The sequence below is a fragment of the Caretta caretta genome, chromosome 1 (genome assembly GCF_965140235.1).
Source record: "Caretta caretta isolate rCarCar2 chromosome 1, rCarCar1.hap1, whole genome shotgun sequence".
In the NCBI taxonomy this organism is placed as follows: domain Eukaryota; kingdom Metazoa; phylum Chordata; order Testudines; family Cheloniidae; genus Caretta; species Caretta caretta.
Window position 1 is genome coordinate 48,755,241 of NC_134206.1, and position 19,483 is coordinate 48,774,723.

Genomic DNA, 19,483 nt, shown 5'->3' on the forward strand with positions numbered 1-19,483 from the left:
AGGTGGCTGGGGCTCTGGACAATGGAGTGGAGCTTCACCTCCCTCAGCTGCCACATTGGTCAGTTCAAGGGATGGTGAGGGAGCTGATTGGTTCCAGCAAAACCCCCTCTCCAGGCATGTTTAAGCATTCCTGGGCACACTGCAGCTTTCTTCTTGCTGAAAGCTGTCCCATCTGCCCAGTAGGTACTTTCGTTGTCAGAGCTGGGTTTCCAGCAGTGACGGATTAGGCACTGGGCCTACGGGGCCCATGCCCAGGGGCCCCAGACAACTCAGGGGCCCCAGAGCCCTGGCTGCCGGGTGAGCAGGGAAGACAGGGAAAGCCCCCGTGCCTGACCCTGCTCCCCAGTAGCAGCACCAGGCAGGCACAGCAGGAGAAGCCCCTGTGCCCTCACACCCCCGCTCCCCAGCAAAAGCCCAGGGTGGCAGGGGAAGCCCCCAGCGCCCTGACCCTGGTCCCCCGCAGAAGCGTGGGAGTGGTGGGGGAAGCCCCAGCAGTGGGACCCCCGCTGCAGCCCCGGGACTGAAGGAGCTCTCGCTACCTGCCGCAGCCTCAGGGCTGGGGTAGCTTTCACTCCCTGCTACAGCCTGGGGCTGTGGCGGGGGAACAGAGCTTCTCCGGTCTTGGGGCCGCAGTGGGGGTAGAGGGGCCAGAAACTAGCAAAATGATTGCGGGGCTGCAGTGGGGGCGCAGAATGGGGGGACCGTGGGCGGAATGGGGGCAGGGCCCTGGAGAAGAGGCAGAAAGGGGTGTAGCTATGGGCGGGGCTGCAGGTGGAGGGGCTGCCATAGGAGCAGGGCAGCAGGTGGAAGGGATGGGGTGGGGCCCACCACTTGCTCTGGCCCAGGGTTCCCGGAAACCTTAATTCTCCTCTGCTTTCCAGGCCTGCTGTGGGTCTAATACAGTTGTTTTTTGGGATCAGGGAGGAATTTTTCCCTCTGGGCAAGAATGATAAGATATCTAGTGGGTATCCTGGAGGCCTGGCAGGTGGGGATAATAAGGATAAGTAAAGGTACTTATGAAAATACTTAAAAAGGGGGAAGGGTTAAATAAATTTCAATAAATAGTGTTGCGACTTGTGGCTGGTGTCCAGTGCAGGTAATAGGCTTCAGAGGGTCAGCACGTGGGAAACAGCACAATACCTAGGAGGGCCTAGTGGATCCTGTTAACCTGAAGGATGAGAGGAAGCCTTAAATCCTCATAAACTATGTACTCCCTTGTCCACCATCATGCCACCTTGCAGGAGGAGGATAGTGGCATTTAGCAGTGGGCTTAACCATGAATTAAGTGGAGAGCCACTAAGAGAGCCAATCCTCATTCCTTCAGTGAATGTCATGGAGCCATTTAATGTCATGGAGCCATTGCTACCCGTAAGCCTATGGTGACCAGATGTCCCAATTTTATAGGGACTGTCCCGATTTTGGGGGCTTTTTCTTATATAGGCACCTATTACCCGCCACCCCCGTCCCGATTTTTTATACCTGCTATCTGGTCACCCTAACCCCTCCTGGGACCCAGTTAATGCCTGATAGCTTGGGTGGGATCAGTCCTGGCCAAATAGAGCACTTCTCAGTAACCTCATCCTCATCTCCCATTAATATTTCCCTCTTTTGAGTATAGTTTTCTCATTTCTTTACAGCTGATACCAAACGGATCCAGCCATAGGATACAGTCTGAAAGAAGTCCTTATTCCAACGTACTGCATGCTGTGGAAGGATTTGCACTGGTACTACTTTGTAGTTTCCAGGTTGCTACCCGTAAACTAGCAGTTTTGATTCTCAAAGAGATCCGTGCTTTATTTCTCGCCCTGGGGCAGGCAGAGGTATGGATTTTTTTTAGAAGTTTCAAAAGAAAATTTTCCAGAGATAAAGCTCTAAACTAAAATTAACAGTGCTGCTTTACCATAATGCATGTAATGGAAGAGGACATTTATTATATATAAAAACATTTGGCTTATTTGGAATTTGCCATTTTAATGTGTCTGATTATTGCAGACCTTACAGTTCATGGGCTGTTGGCTATAAAGCATTAATAACGTTCTTTTTGCAAAACCTGTTCTGTTGTTCACAAAGAACATCTAGTTTTGCACAACATCAAACCCTTTTTCAGTTTTTTTTCAGTTATAAAGTACACACAAAGGTATACTGTAAAAATATTCCTTGAATTGGGCAAATAATTTTTGCATCATCTGCGTTATTAATTTTTAGTGAAGATAAAATTCACTATTACAACATCTCAGTATATTCAACAAAAACAGCACAATAAACATTTAACTTTATTCACATAAAATATTCCTTGTACAGTACAGAAGTCTAACTCTTTTCTTGTGTACAGATACAAAAGTATGTAGAGTCTTGCTGTGTGCGGTGGCCCCAACACACTGAGCCATCTAGCTGCCTGAGAACACAAATATGTGTGTTCATAGAAAAGGAATGCTTTAGTTAAACAGTTAAGCTAGGTTTTCAGTCCTTTGGTACCAGATGTCCCAAGTCATATGGGATTTTCTGATGAGCACTTTTGTTCAGTAAACAGTGAACTAAGGCCAGTAATTAACTTCCTTTCAAACCACAAGCTGGGCTTGACTTCGAGGTTAATACAACAAAAGGTAAAATGTATCCATCAAGACAACCACCTGAATATATTTTTTACCAGTTCTGTATCTTATAATCTTTCATGCAGTTCTGTTTCGTGTATTGAACAAAAATGAAAAGAATCAGTTAGCTAAGGAAAGTAGTTGACTGCTATTACCTTAATTTGTACAGGATGATGACAGGCCTATGATTGATGTCATGGATCAGCTAAGTTCTTCTATTCTTGAAAGTTTTATTCATGTGGCAGTTTCTGATTCAGTAAGTACCTGTTTATTTTCTGATGATAGACATTTGCAATATACCACCAGCTATTACATGTTTATAGGGGCAGATCCTCAGCTGGTGTAAATTGTCATAGTTCCATTGAAATCAGTGGAGTTATGAGAATTTACACCAGCTGAGGATCTACCCCTTAATGTACATAGCACCTTCTTTGTGGTAAGTGTGAGTATTAGTTCTGTGGTTATTTTTACCCTGGCAGTCATAAAATATACACTGTACTACAGTAGCAACCAATTGTGCTAGGTGATTTACAAACATAAAGAAAGACACAGTCCCTGCCCCCAAAGACCTTATCATGCAGAAAGACAGATGGGTGAGGAAGAGGAATGCATGCAAGCATGCAAGCAAAGTTGTAAGAATGATGATTGGTATGTATCTTCTTAGTTCCAGGGGTTTTATGGATGGGTAAAATATGGGTAAAATTTTCAAAGTCAAGTGACTTAGGTACAAAAGTCTGTAACAAAACTGAAAATTTCACTGAAAATTTATATCTATGTCAGTATATGTATGTATATAAATGTGTACATAAAAACATATGCCCATCTATCCTCCTGCTTAGTCATTGTTCGTTCCTTTGTTTTGTTTTTGTCAATAAAAAAGTTTGGTATATGATATAAAAACAATTTTGTATATACAATTATGACACAATAACATCAGTGTTTTTCAGATTTAATTAATGTAATTAGTTACCAAATTTACACATTTTTAGCCTTCATTCACATAGATATTTTTCTTAAGAAAAGAGTTAAAGAACATACAGTAGAGAAATGGTTTCTTCATCTGATGGGAACAGCTCTTGCCAATAGGAGATGCTATTTATAGCTGATTAATGCCTTGATTGAACAAAACACTTGAGCATCTTTATTTAGGAAGTAGATGCCTAAATGACTTGCTGAACTGTGACCTAAATAGTTGAGAATAAGTTACTACCACTGTGATATTGATTTTTTTTTCTCTCCACAGACTACATTACCATTAACACATAATGTGGATTTGCAATGGCTGGTAGAATGGAATGCAGTCTTAGTAAATAGTCATTATGATGTAAAAAGCCCTTCCCATGTCTGGATATTTGCACAGTCAGTTAAAGATCCATGGGTTCTCTGCCTCTTCAGTTTTCTTAGACAAGAGAATTTACCAAAACATTGTCCTACAGCTCTTAGCTACGCTTGGCCATATGCTTTTACGAGGTTACAGCTAGTAATGCCTCTTGTGGATCCAAAGTAAGTGATACTCTGTACACGGCTTTCATTTGTTAAGGGTTAGTGACATTATTATGTAAATTCTTTAGTCCTACATATTCAGACCAGTTTGACAGTCCAGCTATGCTAATAGTATCCAAACTTTTGGTATTTGATATGATGATTGCCACTTTAAACTGTAATGATTCCTTTTCTTATTGCCTTCATTGATTTTATTTTTACATCATATAATATTTAATAGTATAGTTGTTGTTACTTAGCTTGTTTGGTTTTTTAAAAAAGCTCTGGAAAATTAAAATTAGGAACTGGAATTAACTATTTTTTTTTTTAAAATTCCAGTATCCCTGTTAATGCAAAGAAAACCAGTACAGCGAGCAGTGGTGACAACTATGTAACTCTGTGGAGAAACTATCTTATTCTCTGCTTTGGAGTAGCGAAACCCAGTATTATGAGCCCTGGACACTTACGTGCTTCAACTCCAGAGATCATGGCTACCACTCCCGATGGAACAGTGAGCTACGATAACAAGGTGACATGGCATGCTTCAGAAGAATTATTCCGTAATTATTTTAAATATGTTTTTAAAAGAATTTACATGTGAAAGTCAAGTAGTAGCGATAAAAGTACATCTGAGGATTATTTCGATATATGTGATTTGGTTCAAGTATTATTATTTATTATTGAAAACATTCATTTGTATAGCACATTACACCATTTGCCATTAAACATATGACAATTCCCGTGGTATTTGCAGCACATTCCTGTGTAATGTGATTAATGCATATTCTAAGTAGTATATATTCAAGGTATGGAAATGTTGCACACAATATGCTAAAGTTAACTTTACCATGTGTCATGCTTTTAATGCAGATCACTCTGTTAAGTACTGTTATAGCACATACATAAACAATAAGGCACAATAGGTGATGTATTTCTGCATCATTATTGCAATTCTGGAGCGTGATATGAAACCAAAGGCCTAGTGGTAACTGCTTGAGAAATGTACTAGTTCCTACAAATTAATTGACTGGAGCCTTTTTTGATATTGTAAACTTAATAAAAAAAGTACAATACTGTCTATGAAAATAAAGTACAATACTGTCTTTGAAAATACAGAAAACGTTTAAACCAGGATGGATAAATATTGATTAAAAAATTAAAATCAGATTTTTAATTTAAATTCAGATTTATTTATAAAAATATGCTATTTAAAATTAAATTTGAAATTGACAACCTATGTTAAGGCCTAAACGTTGTATAATATATTAAAATAATTTAAATTAACCACAAAAAATAATATTGGAGTACTTGTTTGCTGCCAAGATTTAAAGACAGTCAGCCCACTGAATTGGTGGAAGTCACTGGCTAAGCACCTGGATCCAGAGTTGGTGAAGTGCCAGACCAGGTTTTGAGAGCAGTAATCTTTTCTGCAGATGAAGAGACTGTTTTCTTCATTTCTGTTTGTTCAGCTAGTTCAGTTCAATGACTCGTTTATGCAAAGTTAAGTAACCAGTTGGACGCTGAAAAATCAGGAAAGCTTGTTTTTTTTTCTTCCAATCTATCAATAAAAACTAGATGTGAAAGGATGAGATCTACTGGTTCTAAAATCTTGAAGGATGTAGTTACCAGAAATAATCTGTTCAACTCACTAACAATAGATTGATATTTAATCAATATTTAACCAAGGCCATTGTGATCATCTAGTCATATAACACAGACCATAGAACTTCCCCAAAACAATTCCTAGAGCATACTTTTTAGAAAAACATCCAATCTTGATTTCAAAATTGTCACAGACAGAGAATCCACCACGACCTTTGGTAAATTGTTCCAATGGTTAATTACCCTTACTGTCAAAAATTTGCATCTCATTTCCAGTCTGAATTTGTCTGCTTCAACTTCCTGCTGATGGATGAAAGGATGGATAAACTGTTTAATAAATCAGTTAGTTTTAAATGCAAAACATGTTTCAATAAACTTTTTTCTTATGCTTTGTAAGGAAGTTTTATTTAATTAAAAATTGCTGTTTTGTGCATTTTTAATTTAATTTCCATCCAAATAGAGCTTAACATCAATCACTAGTAAAATTAATCATCATCTAGTAAATAAGAAATGCAACATTCACCATTTTCTAACATAGAAAAATGTAAAAAATTAAGAGTCTGAATAAATGTAAGCTAAAGCTATCTAATTGCTTAAATAAATGTGTATAGATATAGTGTATCCTCCTGGTTAGCAAAAAGAAGCACCAAATTTAGTGAAAGAGTATATCTGGTTGCAAATCAACATGTTTTAATGGTTACCAACCAATGACAATAAACCTTTTTTAAGGAATATAAGTAAGTTCAAATGTAAAACAAGATTAAAAATCAGTGATTTAAATCAATGTTTTCTGCATGCTGATTTAAATCATGATTAAAATCAGTGATTTAATTTACTTTGATCCATATATTTACTGGACTTTACTCACATGGATATGATGTAGAAGACAGCCAATTAGAACATATCCACAGTTATAAAGTCATTTCATTATGATTTACAAAAGGCACTTTTTGACTCTTAAATTATTCTTTTTTTGTTGAATATTCATGCTTTGAAATCTGTAATTGTTTATTTGATATAGATAGTGCTAATAATTAAATGTTGGTGATTTCTTAATAAATATATTTTAGGCTATAGGAACCCCATCTGTTGGAGTCCTGTTAAAGCAGCTAGTACCTTTGATGAGACTTGAAAGCATAGAAATCACAGAATCACTTGTATTAGGATTTGGAAGAACAAATTCTCTTGTTTTCAGGTACTGAACAGTTTACAATAATCCCAGGAATTTGCTTTTAATTCAGATATGCTGTTTTTGTTTTAATGTAAAATTATTAATTTTTAAAATTTTAATTCTAAAATATTAGTGTTTATGTAATAAATAGGATGTTGAATTTTATGGGAGAAGGGAATGACAAGGAGCACTGAATTAGCAGTGTATGCTTGTGATGTGGTATTGGATGGAAGTTCTGGGTGAAAGCCACAGATCGCTTTTCCCAATAACCTAATATTTCATAAGCACTAAAAAGCTTTACCTTTCTATTCATATTAGGTGTAATCTAACCAACCATTATGTTAGTACTTTCTCCACTGCCTTAGTGTAGAAACTGCAGCCCTAGTTGGAACCCTTCCTAAAATTTGTCCTTGCTCGTTGGACCACGAGAATACCAGTGCCCAAATATGTAGCTGGGAGGGAAAATACACTATCCAGATCAATAAATGTGTTATAGAAGCCTTATAGAGAGCAGTGTAATACTCTTTATCTTAAAAGGAGCATTTAATTCATGAAGATGGACTCAATTATGAAGGATTTTGTTTAGAACGTTTTTGTTTTGTTTTAATTTAGGGAATTAGTAGAAGAACTTCATCCATTAATGAAAGAAGCCCTAGAAAGAAGACCAGAGGTTAGTTCAAGAAATTAGATTTGTTTATTTAAATTGCAACATGAAGTTAAAAGTAGTGAATGTGTTTCTTTAATTAAAAAAAAAACAGAAAAACATCCTATTGGTAACTCTAGCTTGATATTTAATAAAGGAACTTTTCAATAATTGTGTAGAAAAAATTACTTAAAGCAATTCCATTTAAAACTGGATTTAAATGGATTATTTAAAATTAAATTATTGTGTAAAAATACAGTTCATACATTTTTATTTATATTTTTTAGGGGAGGAACAAGTTAGTTAAATATAGTGCCGCCTCTTCATGGTGAATTTAGATATAGTGAAATCCCATTTACAATGGTGAGAGAAAAAAATATTGTAACATAACTCAGCCACAACCATGTTTCACAACAGTGTTGGAAATATGGTTTATCTCTGTAGTATAAACAGGTCTTACCAGGGACTTCAGTTTCCGTTAGCCCTTGTCTACACTAGAAAGCTGCCCTGCTTTAATTCTACTGATATAGTTCTAGTTCTATAACCCCGTCACACTAGGGATTGTACTAGTATAACTATATTGATAACAAATCACACCCCTAAACAAAATAATTATGCTGGTACAACTTTCAAGTGTAGACTGGCCTTGTACTCAGGGAAAATATTACTTTTAATGAGGTTGTCCTATATTGACTGAAAAATCCACTACTAGTTGCAGTGACTGGTTTTATCACCTTCCCTTGATTTTTTTCTAATTTAGAGCCATAGGAAGAGGGGAAGGAGAGGGAAGACATACTTTCTGGTGTTCACTGGAAGACAAGACAAGACAAAACAAGTCATCTTTGTCGCTCTCTTCACTCCCAGGAAGCTGCACTTCCAGCTAGGTTAATCAGATGTCCCGATTTTATAGGGACAGTCATGGTATTCAGGGCTTTGTCTTATATAGGCCCCTATTACCACCCACCACCATCACCCTACTTACAGCTGTTCAGGCGAAGAGCAGGCCTTGCTAGCTGACTTCACATTTGTCAGGAGCAAAGCAAGGGCTTTTCTGGAGGTGAAGGAGAGCTTTCTGGAAGTGTTAGGTGAAGAGGAAGCATTGGGGTTCTGAGACACTTTAAACCACACTTTCTCCTAGTGAAAGTATAAAATACAGGAGAGAGTTTATGAACTAAGACTATCATGGCTGCAGGAAGTACTGCTGATGCTCACTTTCAAAGATCCAAGAAGCACCATTCTTGGATATCATATGATAATATTTCAGCACATGAAGAAAGTGTGTTTTCAGCACCAAAACTTGAATATTAAAAGTTATTTCTGGTCCAGAATTTCAAGAATACCATGTTCACTTTTTCCTTATGGACAAATATGGCTATAAACTGTTTTTTCAAGAATTGATTAGAAAGTTAGAAATGTGAACATACCTCTACCTGTGTTGTTATGTAAGCATACCTGTACTATGGTACACGCAAATGTCATAGTACTCCATCATAAGTAAATAAGTCAGTTATACTGCTTTGCTTTAAACACAGCTTCAGTGACCAGGCTTGCATTATTTTAATGTCTGCATCTGCGCATGTATTAAGTATCTCTTTTTTTAACCCCAAGAATAAGAAACGCCGTGAGCGCCGAGATCTGCTGAGACTGCAGCTATTGCGAATTTTTGAATTGCTTGCTGATGCTGCTGTTATAAGTGACAGGTAACACTGTTTTGTATGGAAGAATTTCCATTGGTGATGTCATCATTCTGTTTGTTTTAGTAGCTTCTTTGAACAATTATAAAATATACAAAATATGGGTTTTTTTAAAATATGCGACTATGGAAGCTTAAAATCTGTGTTTAAAGATGATAATGTATTACGTCACAAGTTAAATGCACTGTCACTCATATTGAAATGTTCAACTTTTCTTTATTCTAGTACAAATGGAGCCTTAGAGAGGGATACTTTAGCCCTTGGAGCCTTGTTCTTAGAATATGTTGATCTAACTCGCATGCTGCTAGAGGCTGAAAATGATAAAGAAGTTGAAATTCTTAAGGATATGAGAGCACATTTCAGTGCCATGACTGCCAACTTGATTCAGTGTGTTCCAGGTATGATATATTACCTCATTATATTACACAACTACACTTAACACATGTGTAAGTACATTGATATATTAATTCATTATTTAGTTTTTCTGTTTTTCTCTTTATAAGCCACGCTTCATAAGGTTGTTTTGTAGCACATATTAGAGGGAATTTGGGCAATCGAGTACAGAATTCTCTCAAGAATCAACATAGCAAAGCTTGCAATGTACATATATAAGACTCTTCTCTTTCTAAGCCCAGCAAATGAACCATACACAGCCTATTGCAGCTCCAGATTTCTTTTACATAGGGCTTTATCCTACAATCTTTGAAGTGTCAAAAAGGCCCATAGAAAAGAAAAAAATCTCTATTGATAGCTGCAGAAAATGTTTTTTCAGTTTTAAACATATAGTGGAAAACTTGCTTCCAGTTGTACCCCATTTCAGCAAAGCTCCCTTTGGCCTTTCTTACAGCAACGGATTGCTCATATCTGCTCTTGCTTTGCTATATTATTATAATATGGCCATATTCTCATGCATTGTGTGTATTGCAAGATTGTTTTTAAAATGTAAAGTTTCAGAGTAACAGCCGTGTTAGTCTGTATTCGCAAAAAGAAAAGGAGTATTTGTGGCACCTTAGAGACTAACCAATTTTAAAATGTAAAGTAATTCTTTTAGCAGATAAAGTAAAAAGGTCTGCTTCAAAAGGCTCCACCTAACTAATAGAAACTAAAATGTGGAAGCTAGCTCACGCCCAGTACATTTGCTGTTTACAGAATATTTGGCAGACATCAACAGGCATACCAAGGAGTAGGAAGGAGGGAATGCAGAAGAAAGGGAAAGAGTAATGAGACCACACATTAACATAGGCCAGAAACGTGCACAACTGGATGGTTTCATGATTTGGTTGTTTTCAGGTGTATGATATATATAACATATATAAGAGATGTACAAGATAAGGAAAAGAAGTCTATAGTGAACACCTATATGTTGATACTGCTCCCATTTCAGTCAATGGAAAAATCCCATTCATTTGAATGGTGCCATCTCATTAGCTGTTATCAGTGGACAATTTACTGAATTCCTTTTTTCTGTTCCCATCCATATAGGGTTTGTGTGAGAAATTACTCAGTAGTGAATATTTGCAAAGGTATTCCTCTTTGCATGTATTCTCATTGTGTTTATAATCTAATTTGCATTATCTATAGTAACTATATTTCTATGCACTTTGCACATTGAAACAGCCATTTTATATGTTCTGCAGAAAGCCAACAATAACTGTGTGTTTTAATTAATTCAGAATTTCTCTCTGAAGAGACTATTATCTTTCTGTTAACAAGCAGATGTTAAAACATGTCCAAAACTACAAAGCCATAATACGTAATTCCTTGACAAACACATTTTCATTGTCAGCTTCCGTTATCTTTAGATAATTGTAAATATTGGACTTGAAATTTTTATTAGTTAGCTAGACTAGACTTTGGGGTTTTATCTTATTCTTTGGATGTGGGGTCACCAGTAGCAGTGTGCCCTGCCTCTTTCTAGTAAACCAGAAATGCCTTTTTAATAGTGTAATCAATAGGTTCAGTGTGTCCCCTCTTAACCAGCTGGGAGGCCTGTGCATTAATTTCTGTGGTTAACAGGCCCTGTAACTCAGCAGAGATAGTTCTAGTATATGCAGTTCCATGTTTTTATTGGTCTTGTACCACTCCCCTTCCTGCCTTATAGCCAAAGGCAAAATGAGTCCAGCAACCTGTCAGTGCACTGGCGCTGCTTCAGGAGAAGTAGCAGCAGGAATGGGCTAGGCCCTCTCAAGGGAACTATTTTTTATCTGGATAATGCAGCACTTAAACCTTTTTGTCATTTCCTTCTCTTATGGATTTTCACTTTTCACTGAGTTAGGAAAATTTTCTCTTGTTCATTTCAGCCCCACAGGGTGAATTTCTACTCTGTTTAATTTTGTATTGGACATTGCTATCTGAAATTCCTATTTTTGGGCTGGCATACAAGGATGTTGAAGAATGGTAATTTCTTCCCTGTTAAATTGGTTTCTCCCTAGTCTCTGTCTGCCATCTGAGAGATCCTATCCCCCATCCTGTTTTGAGTTGGAAGAATTTTGAAAACTTCTGAATTTTTTCTCACATTTTTTTTTAGCATTAATAGATACTTTTCTTTTGCTCAGGAACTGTCTTAGCATTTGAGTTAGCCTACCAAACCTCTTTATAAAGGAATGATATGATAAAAGCTTTGATCTATTTCCTATCTCCACCTGTTACTATAGTAGGACAGCATTTATCCACTCTTAGGGCTTGTGTTGAAAGACCTGGAAATATCAAGTAGGTAGGAGTTTACCATGAAAGGAGTACGTGAGGCAGTGAACTCCAAAACCCTGATTCTAAAGTTAGTGTACACAGACATGATTATAAAATATAAACACATGTTCATTCAAAGCATTAAGGCTCTTGAAAATAAAATGTCTCTTATTAACTATATTAGGTTGACAAAAGATGTTTAGCTACTTTGAACTAAGTGTATCCTCAAATATAAGGAAAGACTTTCTATTCATGGAAGTATGAAATTCATATACTATCACTACTGCCATTGGGAGAGGGCACTGACTGACTATTTCTATTGTGTTTATTTTACTTTAGCAAACCATGACAAATTTTATTTTTATTCCCTTAGTTCACCATCGGAGATTTCTCTTCCCTCAGCAAAGCTTGAGGCACCACCTTTTCATCTTATTTAGTCAATGGGCTGGACCTTTCAGCATTATGTTTACACCACTGGATCGTTATAGTGACAGAAATCACCAGATTACAAGATACCAGTATTGTGCATTAAAGGTATAGCATATTTTCCTTCCACTATGCAAAGTGATCTATTCGGTAAAACAGATTACAACAACAAAGCCTAAGTTTAGAAATGTAAAAGAGGCAGATATTGTGGTTATTTGTTTCCTTTTATTTAAAGTAATTGATTATTTTGAGAGAGAGAAAGAGAGAGAGAGAGAGAGAGAGATCTAGGAAGTTAAAAATTCCTATTTTTCTTTCCAAAATTGTAATCTAAAGTTATTTCTCATAGTATACTTCTTTGTTGCCCGCATAGAGTGAAATTTTGTTTTATTATTTAGATTTTCAGTAAGAAAAGGCTCGCACTGACTTCAGTGGAAGCAGGATATCAGGCCCTAAGATCAAGTGCAATATCAGTTCAGTATCTGATACATCCTATTTCCAAAGGACTATATCTTGCACTTATATGGGGATGTACTCAATAGTTTTAAAAGTCTTGTCCAGCTCTAATAGCTGCAACTCAAGCTCCTAAATAAACTGGGGAAATAATGTTCTGTGTACCAGTATATGCTGCATCAAATAATATAAAACAATTTTAATTTAGACAGAGAACATGAAGCTAATTAAATGTTTAATAGGTTTTATAATCTCATTAAGAACAGATTGGCTGAAATGACAAAACACATTTTGAAGCATTTGCGAAGTGTTCCTATTGCAGTGTTCCTTTAATGTGCTTAATTTTTTAATTCAGCATTTGAATTAATTAATGCAGTTTTTAATTATAATTAACCTATTTTAATTAATGCAGTTACCTTCTAGATCAATGTAAATGTTGAAATCTAGCAAAAAAGCACTATTTCACTAAAAACAGGTAGCAATTGGAAATGTCTTGCAAGCACAGTCTGTTAAACACATTCACAAACGTTAAATTAAACAGATTTCTCTGTATTACTAGGCAATGTCAGCTGTACTCTGCTGTGGCCCTGTTTTTGACAATGTGGGTCTTTCCCCTGATGGCTATCTTTACAAATGGCTTGATAACATTCTAGCTTGTCAAGATTTACGAGTAAGTACCTCATCAATAATGTATGGTTTTAAAATGATTTTAAACTCTGTACTTGTTGAATACAGGTTTCAGAGTAACAGCCGTGTTAGTCTGTATTCGCAAAAAGAAAAGGAGTACTTGTGGCACCTTAGAGACTAACCAATTTATTTGAGCATGAGCTTTCGTGAGCTACAGCTCACTTCATCGGATGCATACCGTGGAAACTGCAGCAGACTTTATATATACACAGAGAATATGAAACAATACCTCCTCCCACCCCACTGTCCTGCTGGTAATAGCTTATCTAAAGTGATCATCAGGTGGGCCATTTCCAGCACAAATCCAGGTTTTCTCACCCTCCACCCTCCCACACAAATTCACAAATCCACCAATGTGATATATGCCATCATGTGCCAGCAATGCCCCTCTGCCATGTACATTGGTCAAACTGGACAGTCTCTACGTAAAAGAATAAATGGACACAAATCAGATGTCAAGAATTATAACATTCATAAACCAGTCGGAGAACACTTCAATCTCTCTGGTCACGCAATCACAGACATGAAGGTCGCTATCTTAAAACAAAAAAACTTCAAATCCAGACTCTAGCCAGAAACTGCTGAATTGGAATTCATTTGCAAATTGGATACTATTAATTTAGGCTTAAATAGAGACTGGGAGTGGCTAAGTCATTATGCAAGGTAGCCTGTTTCCTCTTGTTTTTTCCTACCCCCCCCCCCCGATGTTCTGGTTTAACTTGGATTTAAACTTGGAGAGTGGTCAGTTTAGATGAGCTATTACCAGCAGAGAGTGACTTTGTGTGTGTATGGGGGTGGGGGGGATGTGAGAAAACCTGGATTTGTGCAGGATATAGCCCGACTTGATTATGTAAAGAGTTGTCACTTTGGATGGGCTAGCACCAGCAGGAGAGTGAATTTGTGTGGGGGGGTGGAGGGTGAGAAAACCTGGATTTGTGCTGGAAATGGCCCACCTGATGATCACTTTAGATAAGCTATTACCAGCAGGACAGTGGGGTGGGAGGAGGTATTGTTTCATATTCTCTGTGTATATATAAAGTCTGCTGCAGTTTCCACGGTATGCATCCGATGAAGTGAGCTGTAGCTCACGAAAGCTCATGCTCAAATAAATTGGTTAGTCTCTAAGGTGCCACAAGTACTCCTTTTCTTTTTGTTGAATACAGTCCACTTTGTGACTGTAAAAAGAAAAGGAGTACTTGTGGCACCTTAGAATTTGTTAATCTCTAAGGTGCCACAAGTACTCCTTTTCTTTTTACGGATACAGACTAACACGGCTGCTACTCTGAAACCTGTCTGTATGACTGTAGGCTTTGTGACCTTTGGTTTGAACAGAAAACAATAGATCCATGCAGTATTCAATTACAAATGCATAATGAACCGTATCACAATAACGTTTAAGTAATAAAAGGAATTTTATTATTTTAGGACACACAGTTCGTGTAGCATACTAAACTAAGCAGGGTTCTGTTATGAGGCTCAGACTGGTTTGCAGCAATATTTTAGGTTTTTCATCCATTACTAATACAAAGGTCAAGGACAGTATGATCTCAAAAAGTATTTTTTTTCTATTTGGAGTATTTCCATCCCACCTGCTTCCAGGTCTTGTGAAGTAAGAATGTAAAATCATTTCCTGCTCAGTGATGTAGCTGCTGGTGAGGCAAATCTGAGTGAGTCAATGTGTGTGGGCAGATCTTCAGAAGGCGGCAAAAAACCTACTAATTTTAGGAAAAATGGAGTCTTTACCTTATAGCCTGGATCTGTAACAACCAAATATTTATTGACTTGTTAGTGTTTGAAAATAACTCCATGAGTACTAATTTGATGGATTATTTTTGCATTTAAAATGATTGTTCCCTAAAGACATTTCTGGTTAGATGATAAAGGGAAGAGAGGTTTCAGAGTAGCAGCTGTGTTAATCTGTATCCGCAAAAAGAAAAGGAGGACTTGTGGCACCTTAGAGACTAACAAATTTATTTGAGCATAAGCTTTCGTGAGCTACAGCTCACTTCATTGGATGCATGCAGTGGAAAATACAGTGGGGAGATTTATATACACAGAGAACATGAAACAATGGGTGTTACCATACACACTGTAAAAAGAGTGATCAGGTAAGGTGACCTATTACCAGCAGGAGAGCGGGCGCGGGGGGGACGGACCTTTTGTAGTGATAATCAAGGTGGGCCATTTCCAGCAGCCACCCCCCCCCCCCCCACACACACACACCCACTGTTCTTCATAGGTTCTTGTCAACTGCTGGAAATGGCCTGATAAATCTGGATAGATATGGATGCTCTCATTCAGAAGTAAAGTGCCCTAAATTCGCAGTAGCTTAATCCTCCTCTATTTAACATGAAGATACTTACATGCTGTAATTAAGTCACCTCTCAGTCTTCTTTTTGATAAACTGACAGATTGAGTTCTTTATGTCTCTCATGATAAGGCATTTTCTCCAGCCCTCGAATAATTGTTGTGGCAGTCTTCTGCATCCTCTCCAATTTTTCGATATCCTCTTTAAAATGTGGAGACCAGAATTGGATGCAGTATTCCAGTATTGGTCTCACCAATGCCATATACAGAGGTAAAAATCACTCACTGCTCCCCTGTTTGTACATCCAATGATCTCAATATTCCGTTTTGCCACAGTATTGAACTGAGATGTGATACTGAGGTGCTTGTCCACTATGACCCCTAGATTCTTTTCAGAGTTACTGCTTTCCACGATATAGTCCCCCATTCCGTTCTGTAGGTATCAGCATTTTGCCAGCCCTTAATCCATTTAAGATGTGCTTTATATGTACAGTATTAATTTTTAATCGGAATATTATGCAGTACTAAGACAAACACCTTACAGAAGTCTACAAAGTTACCTTTATCAACCAAACTTGTAATCTCATCCAAAAAAAAAAAAATCAGATTTGTTTGACAATACTTGTTTTCTGCAAAATACTGTTGACTGACTGGCATTAATTATATTCCTACTGTTTAATCACCAGGCCAGGGATTTCCTCAGCTAACTCTTTTATAACTATTGAGTGCAAGTTATTGGGCCTGCTGATCAAAAAGGGTTTATCCCTTGTAGATGTTGTCTAACATCCTCCTCAGTTGCTAATGAACTCAAAAGTTCTTCATTATCATATGATATCATAGAATATCAGGGTTGGAAGGGACCTCAGGAGGTCATCTAGTCCAACCCCTTGTTCAAAGCAGGACCAATCCCCAATTTTACCCCAGATCCCTAAATGGCCCCTGCAAGGATTGAACTCACAACCCTGGGTTTAGAAGGCCAATGCTCAAACCACTGAGCTATCCCTCCCTCTAAATAAGTACTTCCCTCCCTCCCTCTATATAAGTACTTCATCCTGTTTTTTCCAAATACAGAACAGAAATATTTATTGAATGCTGATTGTCACAAACACATCTGCTTTTTGTGCATCATTATTAATAATTTTTCCATCTCAATTAAATAATTGAATGATTGCAAAGTTTTCTGTTGCTCCTAACATTTAAAAATCTCTTTATTGTCCTTAGCCCAGCCAAATATGGATTTTTCTCTGATGTTTTATTATTTTTTCAATTTTTTTGTACTTCATAATGTCTAATTTATATTGATGGATGTCTATTTCCCCCTTTTTCCAATTGATACATATTGATTTTTTATTTCTAATTGCTGCTTTCACTTTACCGCTGAACAAAGATTGGCTTTTAGCCAAGTTTGTTCTGTTTCTTGATACATATTGATTGTGTAACCATGGCTTTTTGCCATCTAATAAATTCTTCTTAAAGAATTCCCAGTTTTCATTCACATTTTTCTGTCTAAATTTTTCTTCACAGTCATTTTCATTGATAATTTTCCTCAGCTTTGAAATGTTAGCCCTTTTGAAGCTCCAAATATATATATTACGGGTGGGACTATCCTCTGTTTGCCCCTATTGAATGTAATCACATCATAACCACTCATCCCTAGATAACCACTAACCTCCAGTCCAATGATTAATTTCATCTTTGTCCATCATAGTGAGATCCAAAATAGTGTTACCTCATGTTTGGCACAACACCTTTTGCTTCTACATTATCTGCAATCCAAGAAACAGAAAGATGTACTCCCAAGCTTTACTTAAAGGATTAATGAACATGAATGAGTTTAGCCTCACAGCACTCCTCTGAGGTAGAAAATTAGCAGTATCTATGTTTTACAGGTTTTATAGCAAAGACACATGGATGTTACGGTCAGCCAGCAAGTGTGTGTTAAAGCTGGGAATACAACCCAGATCTCCTGACACAGGATATTAATCATAATATTATGCTTTGACCCTTATTTTGAAGGTCTATTTTAAAAAATATATTTAACATATATGGGGTTTGTGCAAGACATATTTTTATGAAGTGTGGACTATTCACAACTGAGTTAAATCCCATCTGTGGTATACATAAAATGTATTTATGATAAACGCTCCACTTTATTTTTCTCCATAGTGCCCAATAAACATGGTCCTTTTTTTTTTTTCATGTAAAAGGCAGGTTAGTTTTGTGACTTTGTGTCTATCTCCCTGAATAATTTTAAGAAACCTTGGGAGGATCTTTTTTATTTTTTACAGAAAATAATAATTGGCATTCTGTGTGTATTCAGGTTCATCAGCTTGGATGTGAAGTTGTAGTCTTATTGCTGGAACTAAATCCGGACCAAGTAAATCTTTTCAACTGGGCTATAGATCGGTGTTATACTGGATCATACCAGCTTGCTTCTGGGTGCTTCAAAGCCATTGCGACTGTGTGCGGAAGCAGGTATTAATAAACCTAGAAGTAGACTGTCCCTGAGGCAGTTAGTGTGAAACAAGATCAGGGCTGCTATTTCTAAGATGTTTACTCACCAGATATTTTGTGTAATCCTACTTGTTTCTGTTGGAAACAGATTCTAAATGTTCTTTTCCATTAAATTTAAAAATAATGGTTGAAACTGTAAGTGTGTTTGCTGTTGGTTGCTATATTGCCCTGGGTTGCATGCTATGAAAGACACAGAAAAAAACTCATGTATGTGAATGGGAATGGTGAAGCATCTGCACAGCCAAGTGTTATACTGCCTTAGACCATCCACTGAATAACAGTCACCTCTGTGACTTTGCAGCAAACAGGAGAAAAGGCACCAGATCTGGGGCCAGATGCAAAAAGTTTGGAAGAGCATCTCTTATCACATGAAATGCGTCTGCAAACATGCTTATTTATACTGATAAAGTCAGCACAGTATTGGGGAAAGGTTAAAAAAATAATCTCTGCCTTATCTGTGTATGTGATCAAGTCTGCAAGGGAGTGGCCAGGGTGTTGAGCAAGTTCTGTATGGAATTGCAGCTAGCATTCCCATGTCATGTCTTTTTACGCAATGTTTTGAGGCTACACATCCCTGTCACTCTCTTACAGGCCTGCCTGAGGCACATTTTTTGAGCATGTGATAAATTGCCCCTTGTAGTCTCCTGTTGCTGCGTAGGCGTTTGAACTTCTGATCCTTCCATGCGCAGAAAGGTAAACTAGGGCCTAAACCTTTTTATTTGTAACACCATTTTTAAACCTAGTGCCAAAACAATTTTTGATGGATTTTTCCAATGCCTTCAGACTAAATAATATGAAAATAAAAGTTTTCTGTGTTGTCATTTGCCAAACAATTATTTTGTCCTTTTTCTAACTGCCCTTGGATTTGACCTGAGTTTCCTTACCTTTTGTGTTCGGATTAACATTATCAATGATGTTAACAGAGTGGGAGCACAAAACATTGTTTTTTTGTATATGTCCTGCATAAACATTTTTTTTTCTTAGTATCTTTTCAGGATTAAAGTGGAAAAAAGGTTTAACAGTTATTTTGAAATAAAGGATAGTTTTCATCTGACTAGGCATTTGAAGTGCTGATATATTTTAGACTGAGAGTTCTTGACAAAAACAGTTTGGCAAGATGTCTGATCAGTATGTTTTGAGAGAGTAATGTGTGGGACAGTGCAAAGTTTCAAAACATGTTAAGTATTTTAGAATTTGGTATATCTCTAAAAAACACTATTTTGTTCTTATA

General features: G+C 37.2%; 1 protein-coding gene across 8 annotated transcripts in view; it reads left to right on the forward strand.

Moving 5' to 3' along the window:
• Nucleotides 1-19,483, forward strand: part of FRY (FRY microtubule binding protein) — a 375,793-nt gene that overhangs the window by 235,046 nt on the left and 121,264 nt on the right. For all 8 annotated transcript variants that reach the window (XM_048847137.2, XM_048847131.2, XM_048847143.2 and 5 more), the window contains 11 exons: nt 1,638-1,820; nt 2,761-2,847; nt 3,835-4,094; nt 4,413-4,602; nt 6,746-6,870; nt 7,459-7,516; nt 9,098-9,189; nt 9,409-9,581; nt 12,242-12,402; nt 13,304-13,414; nt 18,059-18,213. In XM_048847137.2, coding sequence (XP_048703094.1) covers nt 1,638-1,820; nt 2,761-2,847; nt 3,835-4,094; nt 4,413-4,602; nt 6,746-6,870; nt 7,459-7,516; nt 9,098-9,189; nt 9,409-9,581; nt 12,242-12,402; nt 13,304-13,414; nt 18,059-18,213 — 1,595 coding nt within the window. The remainder of the gene's footprint in view (nt 1-1,637; nt 1,821-2,760; nt 2,848-3,834; nt 4,095-4,412; nt 4,603-6,745; nt 6,871-7,458; nt 7,517-9,097; nt 9,190-9,408; nt 9,582-12,241; nt 12,403-13,303; nt 13,415-18,058; nt 18,214-19,483) is intronic.